The 12,613-nt window shown below is 39.3% G+C and overlaps 1 protein-coding gene across 1 annotated transcript; it reads left to right on the forward strand.

Annotated features, from left to right (window-relative positions):
• The first annotated feature begins 2,712 nt into the window (after positions 1 to 2,712).
• Positions 2,713 to 11,248, forward strand: LOC110060990 (dehydrogenase/reductase SDR family member 7-like). The gene is made up of 7 exons (XM_020767807.2): positions 2,713 to 3,029; positions 5,285 to 5,406; positions 6,377 to 6,569; positions 7,541 to 7,593; positions 7,804 to 7,920; positions 8,761 to 8,924; positions 9,948 to 11,248. Exons 1-7 carry the CDS (start codon positions 2,762 to 2,764, stop codon positions 9,979 to 9,981), a joined length of 951 nt encoding a protein of 316 aa, XP_020623466.1. The 5' UTR covers positions 2,713 to 2,761; the 3' UTR covers positions 9,982 to 11,248.
• The last annotated feature ends 1,365 nt before the right edge of the window (positions 11,249 to 12,613 follow it).

A 12,613-nucleotide genomic window follows, 5' to 3' on the forward strand; every position in this document is an offset into this window, starting at 1 on the left:
CGGTGCGCCCGCGATCCTCTCCATCCTCACAAGAGGATCGCGGGCGCACCGAAACACCCACGGCTGGAGACTGAGCCTAGGTGAAACTGAAAACTTTATAGAGCAACCAATCATGTTTTTTATTATTTTTTGATCATTTAGAGACAGCACAGAAGATGAATACGTTTTCAACACAGTTATGTTGCAATGGTAACAATCAGTTTGCTTAGTCTTTGAAGAAGCGTTTTCTGAAAAATCGGACGCCTCAAAGCACCGTTTACAGCACAAAAAAAAAAACAAAAACAAAAACAAAAGAAGGAAAACAACAAACAAAACAAAGAAAGCAAAGAAGACTGGAGAAAACATAAATATTTAATTGCTTAAAAGTTAAGCCAAAAGTTAAATTCATGTTTGCGTCCCTAAAAGTGAGTGTCTGTTGGCATTTTAGTTTTGGTATTGAAAAACTGTCTTTCATAAAATACAATTACAAAACGCTAACTCAAACACCTGGAGAATGCATGCTCGTTCATAATGAATTTCACCAACGCTCACTGGGTGTATTTCTTTAACTGTGCTCGATTTTGTTTTCAGTAATTGGACACATTTCTCCACAAAGTGCAATCATGAATGCAATTTTCTAAGCGAGTAGAAGTAATTTGCAAGTCATAAAGTTAAAGCCGTCCATAATTTAAGCAGTCAGAGTCATCAAGCTTTCCTCATCTTAATCAAAGATGAAATGTACGTCCCGTGCGCGGAATTTCATAGCAGCTTCACAGTCCTGTTGTTATAAGTGATCTTAGAGGCACTCTATTTTACATCTATATACTTTCACTCCTGTTTCCCTAAACGTACATTTCATGACATCCTCGATTGTAGATCATTAATGACTTCTGCACAGGAATGTTTTGGAAAAACATGAAGATATAATCATACAATGTAGTGGCGTTAAAAGCAACTTGATTAATATATCATGCTCTACAAACAACAAAAACTTATTCTACATTTATTACAACTAGAGAAAGGACGGACGATGCTAATTTTTGACAACTGTCTTGTACAAGAAAAATTAAACCAAATTGATAATGGCGCGATCAAAACTTAAAACGATACAAATCCAGGTGGCATTTCAAAACTAATCAAGCTATTGAATGAATTAAATGTCACTCCAACAGGAGAACTATTTTTAATAATCAAAACGTTAACACCATTTGGAAATTACTACAACAGAAATAAAACAACCGACTACTGCTGCTTATAATTGAAAAACAACAATTTCAGTCCCCGAAGGTGATTTCAGTTTTCACGCTGTCATGTAAAACAGGCTTATTAAAGTAGCTTCCATAAAGTAGCGTGCAAAAGAGGTATTTTAAAATTCTTGTTACATTTCAATCTGATAATCTAATCACGGTAAAAAATTTGGCGGAGACATTTACCCCTGGCCAACAGTTTTCTGTTTTTTCTTCCAAATCAAACAGTGCTAAAATGATCACCATGTACGTTCGCTACAAATGCTGCCAGAGCATCAAGACGTTGGGTGGATTGTTAAAGAAAGAACAGGTTGTAATTACTGCTTTATCGACTTTTCCTAAACATGATGACAGAATTTGGAAAACTCTGTCGGACATTTTCAATTTCACATTACAACCATACATGGCTCTCTTTAAAAACAACCCTTTCAGAGCTCCAGTGCATGCATATATAATGATTTGTTTACCACACTAGTTACCAATTTTTAGATTTTTATAATAATAATATCATTTTGGGTTTTGACTTTTCGAAGTCATACATTAACGGGCAGAACTCAATCTCACACAGTTTTACAATGCATTGCCGTAAATTTAATAAGGTCATATTTACAATAGACTTTTTTGTGAGGAGATTATGAGCGAAAATTTCGAACACGTTCGGTCATAGCAAACGGTCACAACAAACATTGAAGGTATAATGATCTTCTTTTTTTATCTTTCGAGATAGTGTTTTTGGGTTCAATTAAAATTTTACAATAATAGAGGAAGGTAAGTAATTCTTAACTCTGTCCAACGGCAAAGCTACCAAAGGCTATGATTAAAACACGAATCGATGTACAAATAGTTTGAATAAGATCTGACACTGTTCTTAGTATTAAAGTGGGTTATATAACTCAAATATTGTGCCTGCCTGAGCAGGACTCACCTTTTTTATCACAACTGCGATGTAACGAAGACAACTTCTCCAAAGAGCAAACACAAACAATGTGCTCAACATAACTGGTAGTCAGAAGCGAATGCTGTCCTCACAGTAAAAGACACTAAATTATGCATGACGCCACTCACATTTGCGTACAGTCGGAAGTCACGTGAGGTAACAAACATGTGTACCCGAGTTCAATAGACCAATTTCAATATATTAAAATTCAGCCTAAAACAATAGACCTCAGTACGAAGCTCTGGGAAATAACTACAGAGTTTGTGGGGTTTATTCCCCAGAGCCTCGTTCTGAGGTCTATTGTGTTAAGCTGAATTTTAATATATCGAAATTGGTCTATTCAGTGCCAGTTTAATAATCTGGATCTTTGACAAAGGTAGTTCTTAGTCTTTTTCTTGTTCTTAGTGTTTCGATAAGACTTAACGGTTAACGAGTAGTCATTAACGATTTGTAGTTAGTGGTTAGTGTTTGGTTAGGGATATGTTTGGCTATTAGGTCTTCCTCGCTTCCGTTGTTCCCAGCGTTCCCGAAACCGTTCCATACCTTCCAACATGTGTAAAGAGAACTGGGCGCTACAGTAACTTGCACGCGATCGATCATGTTTGGGTTTCTAGAGGTTTGCGTCGTATTCCTTTTGCTCTTCATCACCAGAATTTACTTTTCCGATTGCGATGCAGTACTTCATTTCTACGAGAGGTTTGCGAAGAAACCGGACAAAAGACTTCGAGGAAAGATTATCTGGATAACAGGAGCGTCGAGTGGCATTGGGGAACATTTGGCCTACAAACTGGCTCAGTTTGGCTGTAAACTCGTACTGTCTGCAAGGAGAAAAGATGAATTAGAGAGGGTTAAAACTCAGTGTTTAAGTAAGTGTCATGTGGGATTTTTTAAGGCTCCCTCGAAGCCAAGCAATTTACTTCTTGAATTCTGTCGCTTCTTAGAGGAGAATTCATGAGCCAATATCACAAGACACATACAGTTGAACCTCGCTGTTTCGAACTCGCAGGGGAAACGAAAAAATAGTTCGAAGTAGCGGGAGTTCTAAATAGCCGATAGTAAATGACTGAAGGGTAAATTCAAGGGAAATGGTTTTGAGTTCGAAATAAAGGAGAATTCGAAATGACCGAGTTCGAATTAGCGGGGTCTGACTGTAGTTGATATTTTATCAGCTGAATTTTTCCGCAACAGCGCGAGCTCTCATTGGCTACTTCGAGGTCACATTTGAAATGAAACTGTTTCCCGCCAAAAATCTCTGACTAGAAAACATTGCCGCTATTATAAGCGTTCATCTGTGTACAAAGTGTGAATGTAGATCCTCGCCCACCATTTTATAATGGATCTACTATCATGATTATATAAGCTTAAATTTGTTGTAATTTTGTATATAACAAATCACTTCTTGACCAGTGCCCCTGGAAACACGGACAGACAGTAGTTCGGTTTCTGTGAACTGTTGTTGGTGACTGACACTTTGACAACCTGAGCAGAAGTCATCTGAGTCAAGTGAGTAGTCTTCGTCAGTCAATGATGTTATAAGTCTGGTCCATTGAAAGTGATTGGTCAGTTTAGCCATGATGGTACAGTACTGGCTGAGAGACTCAATGTAAAATTTGTCAGCAGTCATTGGTCGGTTCAAGTAAGTTTCGATCCTTCTATTTTTGGCCAAATTAAGTTGGTCTGTATGAGGTCTGTACATTTTTAGTCAAATTAAGTTTGTCTGTTTGATGTTCATTTGTCGGTTTTGTTTACGTCCTGAATAAGTCATTTGTAAGGTGCCAGTAGTTGTTGACTACTGTTAAGAGCTGTTTGTTTTAAGGTAGACTGTACCAGCTTTCCAGAGTCATTCATTGAAAATAGTTTGTACTGTAGGTTAAGCACTGAGCTGAGTCCCAGTCATTTCTGTTTCTTACTTGGCCAAATTAAGTTGGTCTGTATGAGGTCTGTATATTGTTAGTCAAATTAAGATTGTCTGTTTGATGTTCATTTGTTGGTTTTGTTTACGTCCTGAATAAGTCATTTGTAAGGTGCCAGTAGTTGTTGACTTCTGTTAAGAGCTGTTTGTTTTAAGGTAGACTGGACCAGCTTTCCAGAGTCATTCATTGAAAATAGTTTGTACTGTAGGTTAAGCACTGAGCTGAGTCCCAGTCATTTCTGTGGTTCATCAGTTGAGGATGTACAGCAATGTGATTGTTGGCATCACCGTTTCTTGTTGCTCGTTTGTGTTCAGTCAGTCTTGTGTTAAGGTTTCTGCTCATCTCACCGATGTAGGAAGCCTGGCAGTTGGAGCATTTGATCTTGTAAACTGCTCTCTGTCTGTCGTTGGGTTCAACCTTGTCTTTGACATTGGTCAGTAAGTGTCATAGCATAGTTGTAGGTTTGTGGGCTACACGGATGTTGTAGGGCTGTAGGATCCATTTGATGGTCTCAGAGATGTCCTTCATGTAAGGCATAGTCACTGTACATGTAGTAACAAGTGTCAGGTTTCTGTTGGTTTTGTCAGCTTCTGTTTCAGTAATCTGTGAATGTTTCATCAAGTACTTGTTCTTGTGAAAACATGTTTAAGGTGTCTGTTTTTGTCAATGTGTCACAAACTAGTTGCACTCGTCTCATCAAAGTCTTGATAGTCATGGTCTTGTGTGAAGTTGAGCTGTAGGATGATTCATCAAGTAATCTGTCAGTATACATCAGTTTCCTGTACACCGTCAGTTGTAGTTCGTTGTTGTCGCAGCTTACCAAACAATTATGACCATTGACTGCTGACAAACTTTACGTGAGTCTTTCAGCTAATACCATCATGGCTAAACTGACCACTTTCAAAGGATCAGAGTTATAACATCATCGACTGACTAACAAATTAGTTATCCACTTGACTCTGAAGATGAATTCCGCTCAGGTTGTAGAAACGTCAGTCACACCAACAGTTCTTTTCAGAACTACCCTCACCTGCACGATCACACTATACAAACTACTGAAACTCCTGGGTTAAAACCATTTACCAGTATTACTCTAAGAGTAAACAGACAAACAGCTTAGGAAAACTACCTTGCAATGCAACTAATTGCTGCAAAAATTGGGTCACTACATGCTTACTAACATGCTTGAATTCCTTATTGTTTTGTAGATTTGGCAAGTAAAATTTTTCCATTAACATTTGACGAAGATTTTCTTGTTGTGCCACTGGATGTTACAGACTTTACATCACACAACAACTGTGCAGCCACAGTTTTTCAACACTTTGGGAAGGTATAATCAATAAACTTAACAAAATTAATAGACAAATTAATAATTATTAAAGAAATTTATGATATTAATAAACAAACTTACTTATTTGATATAATTTGATGAATAATGTTTCAAGCTTGAATGCCACATTCCTAGGGGAGGTTGTTAAACTCAGTCTCCAAATTTTCAAAAATGGGGATGTTTGTAATTGTTGTCCATTTCAGTGGTTTAAAGTTTTCAAATTATAGTATTAGTATACTGTTCAAGTCCACTATTAAGGTTGCTGGTATTGTAGAACATTTCTGAGGCAACACAACATCTTAATTAATTAGCAGAATCATGCAAACACTTGGCTGCCATTTTAAGAGTCAACAAACCTTTAACACAAGTTGCAGCTTTGCATGGGCCCCTTGATGTCATGGATTGTAGTATCCACTTAATATATAATACTAATACTAATAATACTAATAATAATAATAATAATAATAACAACAACAACAGCAACAACAACAATAACAATAACAATAACAACAACAACAATAATAATAATAATAATAACAACTTTATTTACTTGCCAATGAGATTTAGCATTGCTGCTAACTGGGGACACCTAAAAAGAGTTACAATTATCAGGACTATGTACAAATTATTGCGTACTAGAGGAATGCTTGCAATAAAACTAGCTCAAAGAGAAAACCACAACTGGTCAACCATGTGCTCATTTCTTTCTCTTATGCTACATGGAACGTGTCTCGGTCATTACCTCATGTAATAAAAGATACCAGTGGACTTCCCTTGTTGTTTAATTTTACCAGGCGGTAGACTGCAAGTGTTAAGACCAAGGCAACAGTTGACTCAAAACTTAAATACCAGATGTGTGACCAACCTGACTTAACTTTATGAATTGAGTAACAGCATCTAAAACTCCCTACACTGCATGTATATATATCAAGCTGTTGAGGTAAATATCATGTGTTTTTTCTCATTACAGATTGATTTCCTGGTGAACAATGCAGGCATTTTACAACTTGGTTTAGCTTCAGAATGTGACCTTGATGTAGATCTGTCCGTCTTGAACATTAATGTGCTTGGTACAATCTCATTAACCAAAGCTGTCCTCCCTCACATGGTTCGAAGTAAAAGTGGGCAAATTGTTGTTCTAAGTAGTGCATCTGGAAAATGTGGTAAGTTAAACTTATCTTGGGTAGGTCTCGCAAAAAGGGCTGTCTGGTTGTCCGGGAGTAGATTTTCTTGCCAGGCGGGTTACTTTTCTTTCATACTTGTGTGATGAGCTAGGGCCCAGGCAAGTATTTTGCCAACGAAATAAGAAAACATTAAACTTAGACTTGCCCAGGGCAAGCAAAATTTGAGAGCTGATTGTCCAAAGGGCAAGCTGGAATTCAAGTTTTTTTTAGCTCTACTTGGGCCGCTTGTGTGGGATGTGAATGTAGAGTTTACTAAAATCTGGCTAAAATGATTTTAAGGTTACTCCAAACCTTTGCGGGTGTCCTCCAGAAAAAAATTGTATGCGTGCTGTTTTTAAGGAAACCACCACAAACAGTATATCAATAGAAAGGTGATGAAATGTAGAATGTGATAAAATTATATTCTGTTTTCCCCATTGCTTTTTGTATGCATGTTAGTGTAAAAGGTATTCAGTTCACATACCTACTTTGCCACACTGATTCCTTTTTCTAAACCTTTGGAATGTGGTTAATTGAACAATTTTGCTGGAGACCATCAAGCTTATACAGCCACAAGGTGCATCTGTGCAAACTATTTTAAGTAATTAAAGGCCCTTTTAATTACCTAAATGACAGACAACTAAATGACAACTTGTGAAATCCCAACCCTGTTTTATACCTGAGGCCTGAAAGAGGTACCCCTTTTGGGCGGAGCCTCCCCATATGAAGGGGTTATCCCCAGGTGAAGGGGTCAACCCGAAAGGTCTTCAGGACTGTCTTTACAGCATTTACAGCTTTCGAGCAGGGGTGATGGGAGTGGCTGGAGTGTGGTCACCGAGCAGGGGTGATGGGATGGCTGGAGTGTGGTCCTCTCCCAACAGGAAACTGCCAGCTTGCAATGAAATAGAGTCAACTGTTGAGAAAAGATAAATTACAGTGGTTTAATACATTTTAAAATCGTTTGTTTTCAGCTGCAGCTGGTTCAAGATGTGCTGCATATGCAGCCTCAAAACATGCTCTCCAGGTACTTTTTCATACATATACCTTAAATTAGGAACATCAAGACTCCTATAGATCTTCCAGAAATCAGAAAAAAAAGTTGTAATCTTGAGTACACTCCATCAACTCTACCATGTTAATTGAGTACCTAATCTAGTAGTTTAGCATAATAATAGTCAATAATCAAGTCGATTCTTTGGCACCATTTATGGAGAGTTCTTAACATTATTTTCAGGGTTACTTCAACACATTGCGAATGGAAGTTCATAACGAAAACGTCGGTGTCACTATGGTTTGCCCTGGTTTAATCCATTCAAACATTTTAAAGAATGCTCTTCGAGAAAACCTACAGGTAAGTGGAAAATCAACTTGCCCAGTTTTACTCATTGATCTGTGTGAAGCTTGACCTTTAAATCCTCAAGGTGTTTAGGTCCTGGATGTTACTGACAGTAGCTGACATTGGTAACAACTGCAATTAGACACACCTACATGTAGAGCTCAGTCACCAGGCTACTCATGGACTTTGTAAATCTTCTAACTCGTACTTGTATAATTAATATGATGGAGGTACATTTACACTGTATGCTGTTTGGAGCAGGGATAGAATCTAGTGCAATGTTTATGTCTATTGAGCAGTTTTGTGCGAGAAACCAAAACGTCGGCATACACCAGAGGACAAGTGACGGGCACGTGAAGCCGGGACGGGTGCAAAGAAGTAAGGACGCGTGTTGATCTGGGACCGTTGTCAAACTACTGCACACGTATTTTTTTTCGGTTCACCTCTATGTTGTAGCAGGGAACGTTTGCAAGAGCAGTGCACAAGATGCGACATTGAAAATTGAAGTCATTTCGCCCCTGAATGTCAATTTCTAAATTCAAGCCGGCTGAATTTCATGCGAAATTTTTGTCCCCACAACAGAATTTTTCGCAAAAAAGCTACGTCACTCGAGGCCTTATACGCCACTTGGCGTGATGTAGTTAGGTGAAGGTGACTCGCAGAAAACTGTTGCTGAAACACGTTTCCCCTTCATATCCCCGCAACAAATCCCCTTGTCTGTGCCGACCTAAATGCTCACAAGGCACATGTGGTAGTTTTGCATTGCCTCAGCATAAAAACACTTGCACACATACCGGAGTATTTTGTAATTAATTTGATAGATTGTGATGCCTGCTTTTTTTTTACATTTTACAGACTCGAAGAGATCAAGATTTTCCTCCAAGTACCATTAAAACGGAAAGGGCAGTGCATCTGCTTATTATTGCCATGGTTAACGAGTTGAAAGAAGTCTGGATTGCTGTTCCAAAACGATTGGTTGACTTATATCTTGCACAGTATTTACCAGTTGTGGGAAACTGGTGAGAGAATTTTTTCTATTTGTATTCTTAATTTTCTCTTCTATGTTGAGACGATTACCACGAGCAGCATGGTACCACTAGCACTGCCGCCACTACCACCATCACCATCACCACTAACTGTTGTTTCAGTCACTGCTGTCTCTATCACTGAGGCCAATACCACTGCCACTCACCATCACAATCACCACCACCACTACTGTTAGTAGGGAGTTTACGAAAACACGACGGCGACGCCGACGACAACGTCGATTAAAAAATGAGTTTATATTTTACTTACGAATCTTGTAATACTCTTAAGTCATTTGCTTTGTTTATGACTGTCAAAACTATCGCAAAACTAAATCCGGAACACAGCGATAAATTTAAAATAAAAATTTAAAAAAATAGCCGTCGTGGTTCACGTTCTCTAGAAAACCGAAAATTTGGTCATTTCACGTTGTTGTCTTGCAAAGGACGGCAAAGAAATGTACCAAGAATTATAGCGCACGCCGTTGTCGTCGTGGTTTCGTAAACTCCCTAATTACTGCCATTTCTGCCTCTGCTACTGCTGTCATGTCCTCTGCCACTACCCTGTGGCTGCTATTGACGGGATTGAATAGTCTAGGCTCATAAATGCTGAAGGGGCCAATGTCAGTATATGCTCTAAGGCAGGACACTTTTCTCTCACAGCTTCTCTCCACCTAAGTGTATCTACAAAGAGACTGTTCTGTAACCTGAAAAATTGCTGGGAGATTTCATCCATGTGGGTCAATGCGGACCAGTTTGGGACGCCTCTCGTATTCCCTTCACTTGCCTTACCCAATCCTTTCTTTTCTCGTCCTTGCCCTTCCTTTCCATTCCCTTTTTTCTCCTACTCCTCGTTTCGCTTTTCTTATCTTCCCTTTCCTTTCTCTTGGTACCCTAGCCTAGCAAAACCCAGCCTAGCCTAGCCTAGTCTATAACATAGCGATACGTCTTCTCTCCTTTCATTTAGTTTATTCTAAATTCTGCCTAACATAATTGATTTTCGTTTTATTAATGAAGGTGGCTTCATCGGAAAAACCGAAAAGGCAGTTAGAGCGGAGAGTGGTACTAGATTCCTGCTGAAGACCAAGCGTTTTGTGTCTACCGCTGAAGGAATTCCTTAGGGTTTGCAGTACATCCGGGAGAACAAGTTTACTGTTCAGCGGTACTTAGCTACAGACAGATTATCGCAAGACACGAGTTTCAAGCCCAAGAAGAGCTGGCTTGGTCCCTTTTTGTGACAGTACGTGAGACACGAGTTTCAAGCCCAGGAAGAGCTGACTTGGTCCCTTTTTGTAACAGTACGTGAGACACGAGTTTCAAGTCCAAGAAGAGCAGGCTTGGACCCTTTTTGTGACAGTACGTGAGACACGAGTTTCAAGCCCAGGAAGAGCTGGCTTGGTCCCTTTTTGTGACAGTACGTGAGATAGGAGTTTCAAGCCCTAGAAGAGCTGGCTTGGTCCCTTTTTGTAACAGTACGTGAGACACGAGTTTCAAGCCCTAGATGAGCTGGCTTGGTCCCTTTTTGTGACAGTACGTGAGACACGAGTTTCAAGCCCTAGAAGAGCTGGCTTGGTCCCTTTTTGTGACAGTACGTGAGACACGAGTTTCAAGCCCAAGAAGAGCTGGCTTGGTCCCTTTTTGTGACAGTACGTGAGACACGAGTTTCAAGCCCAGGAAGAGCTGGCTTGGTCCCTTTGTTTCACAGTACGTGAGACACGAGTTTCAAGCCCAAGAAGAGTTGGCTTGGTCCCTTTTTGTGACAATACGTGAGACACGAGTTTCAAGCCCAAGAAGGGCTGACTTGGTCCCTTTTTGTGACAGTACGTGAGACACGAGTTACAAGCCCAGGAAGAGCTGGCTTGGTCCCTTTTTGTGACAGTACTTGAGACACGAGTTTCAAGCCCAAGAAGAGCTGGCTTGGTGCTTTTTTCTGACAGTACGTGAGACACGAGGTTTAAGCCCAAGAATACTTTGCCTGCTCCCTTTTTTGACAGTAACTGAGTGACTTCGCAGCTTTAAGAATGATTTTGCTGTTTTAAAATAAGAGTGAAGACGACTTTAGAAAACGTTTGTACTGTGTAAATCATGTTTCCCAGATGAATGGTAATTGCAAACAAAAAACCTACATTAGCTATCAAAAGGGGACTATTCGATCACGTTAGTGATTCCTAGAATAACCCTGGTTAAAAATCGTAAAGTAATATGTTTTAACAATTATTCTATCTCGGGAAAAAGAATCGACAATCTTTTGACTGTGTATCACCTAATTTAGCTTATTAATGTCAACTCTACCTTAAATTAAACTGTTTTCAATAAAACGAGTCACTTTCTGTTTGTCTACCCTTTTCACGGAGAAACTGGGCGACTCAGACGGTTTGGGCATATGGTGCGCAAAAATCCGGAGTGAGATCGGAATCTTGTCGATGACCTTTTTGCGTGTTCTACTTATCAGAGGGCGTGAAAGAGGGTGGCAAAGGGTTTTTGCGTGACGCGTGATCGGCCCAAAATTAGCAGCGTGATGCGTGATTGAGACCAAATTAGCTGCGTGACACGGGACAGAACATCATAACGTGATGCGGGATTTGCTATTATACAAGCACGTGGTGCGTGATTTACCAATTAGATTTCCGTGATAAGTGAACGTCCTTTGAACTAGAAGGATAGAATTCATTCAAAGTAAGTAGTAAATAGAGTCTTAAAAAAGATCGTCAAATCGTGGCAGACGTGACACCATTTTCTGGTCCTTTTCGTACTTTTCTTGACCCCTGATGTCTTTGATCTTTGTAGATCTCATGGTACTAAAAGTCCAAAAAATTGTGATGCAAATTATAGGAATAAGTCAATTGAAAATAGTTAAACTTTGCAAAAGGACTATGAGCTTCAGTGTTGTTTTTGTCCATTTTGTCGACCGATTATTTTTGGCAGTGCAATGGACCAAGAGAATATGACACACCATATCCGAATCCGGCTATCGTATAAAAGGTCTGAACGAATTTCGGCCAAAAGGGCTGAAACGATAACACACGTTAGAATCTGGTGTCATTTTATACCGCTCGAGAAGACAGTTGCGTAAGCAACGAAAGACTACACAAGGGAAACGTTTGTGTGCCACTTAATGAAGGTCGTCATAAAGACCTAACTCAAAAGTCACGTTATATCCTTTACAGACATAAAAACGTTGCCGCACAGAAAAGGATTTGCAGGTGTAAAGCTTTGACAGAAATATTGCCTGTATATTAGAACATGGCGAAGGTGGCGTAGACGTCTTCTCAGTTCGTATACAAGATCTCTGCCAACTCAGCCTGTGACCAGGCTCCCGATTGTCTTATTAGGGAATAATAAAAACGTTTAACAAAACGAGCGGCTTGTCGTTGTACACCTTAGATCTGTATGTCATGAATTTCCTTTTAGCTATGCGAATCACATACCCTGGTTTCGATAATAAATTGTATATCCAAGATCTAGATGTCATAAATTTCCTTTTGGGTATGTGAATCCCACACAGATAGTCTCTTACTAATGAATAACAAGAGTTTTTCTTAAATGTATTCCAGGTTCTTTCTGATAAATCCGACAGTAAAAGTAAGTAGAGTAAAACTTTATTTAGCCACCGGGTCATCGTTCGTGATAATGCTAGTAAACTTATAACGAATATTAAACTTGATCGAGGTCCTTAAAGAGTT

This window comes from Orbicella faveolata, unplaced genomic scaffold (assembly GCF_042242905.1).
Source record: "Orbicella faveolata isolate gen_17 unplaced genomic scaffold, um_ofav_v1 contig_24, whole genome shotgun sequence".
NCBI classification, from domain to species: Eukaryota; Metazoa; Cnidaria; class Anthozoa; order Scleractinia; family Merulinidae; genus Orbicella; species Orbicella faveolata.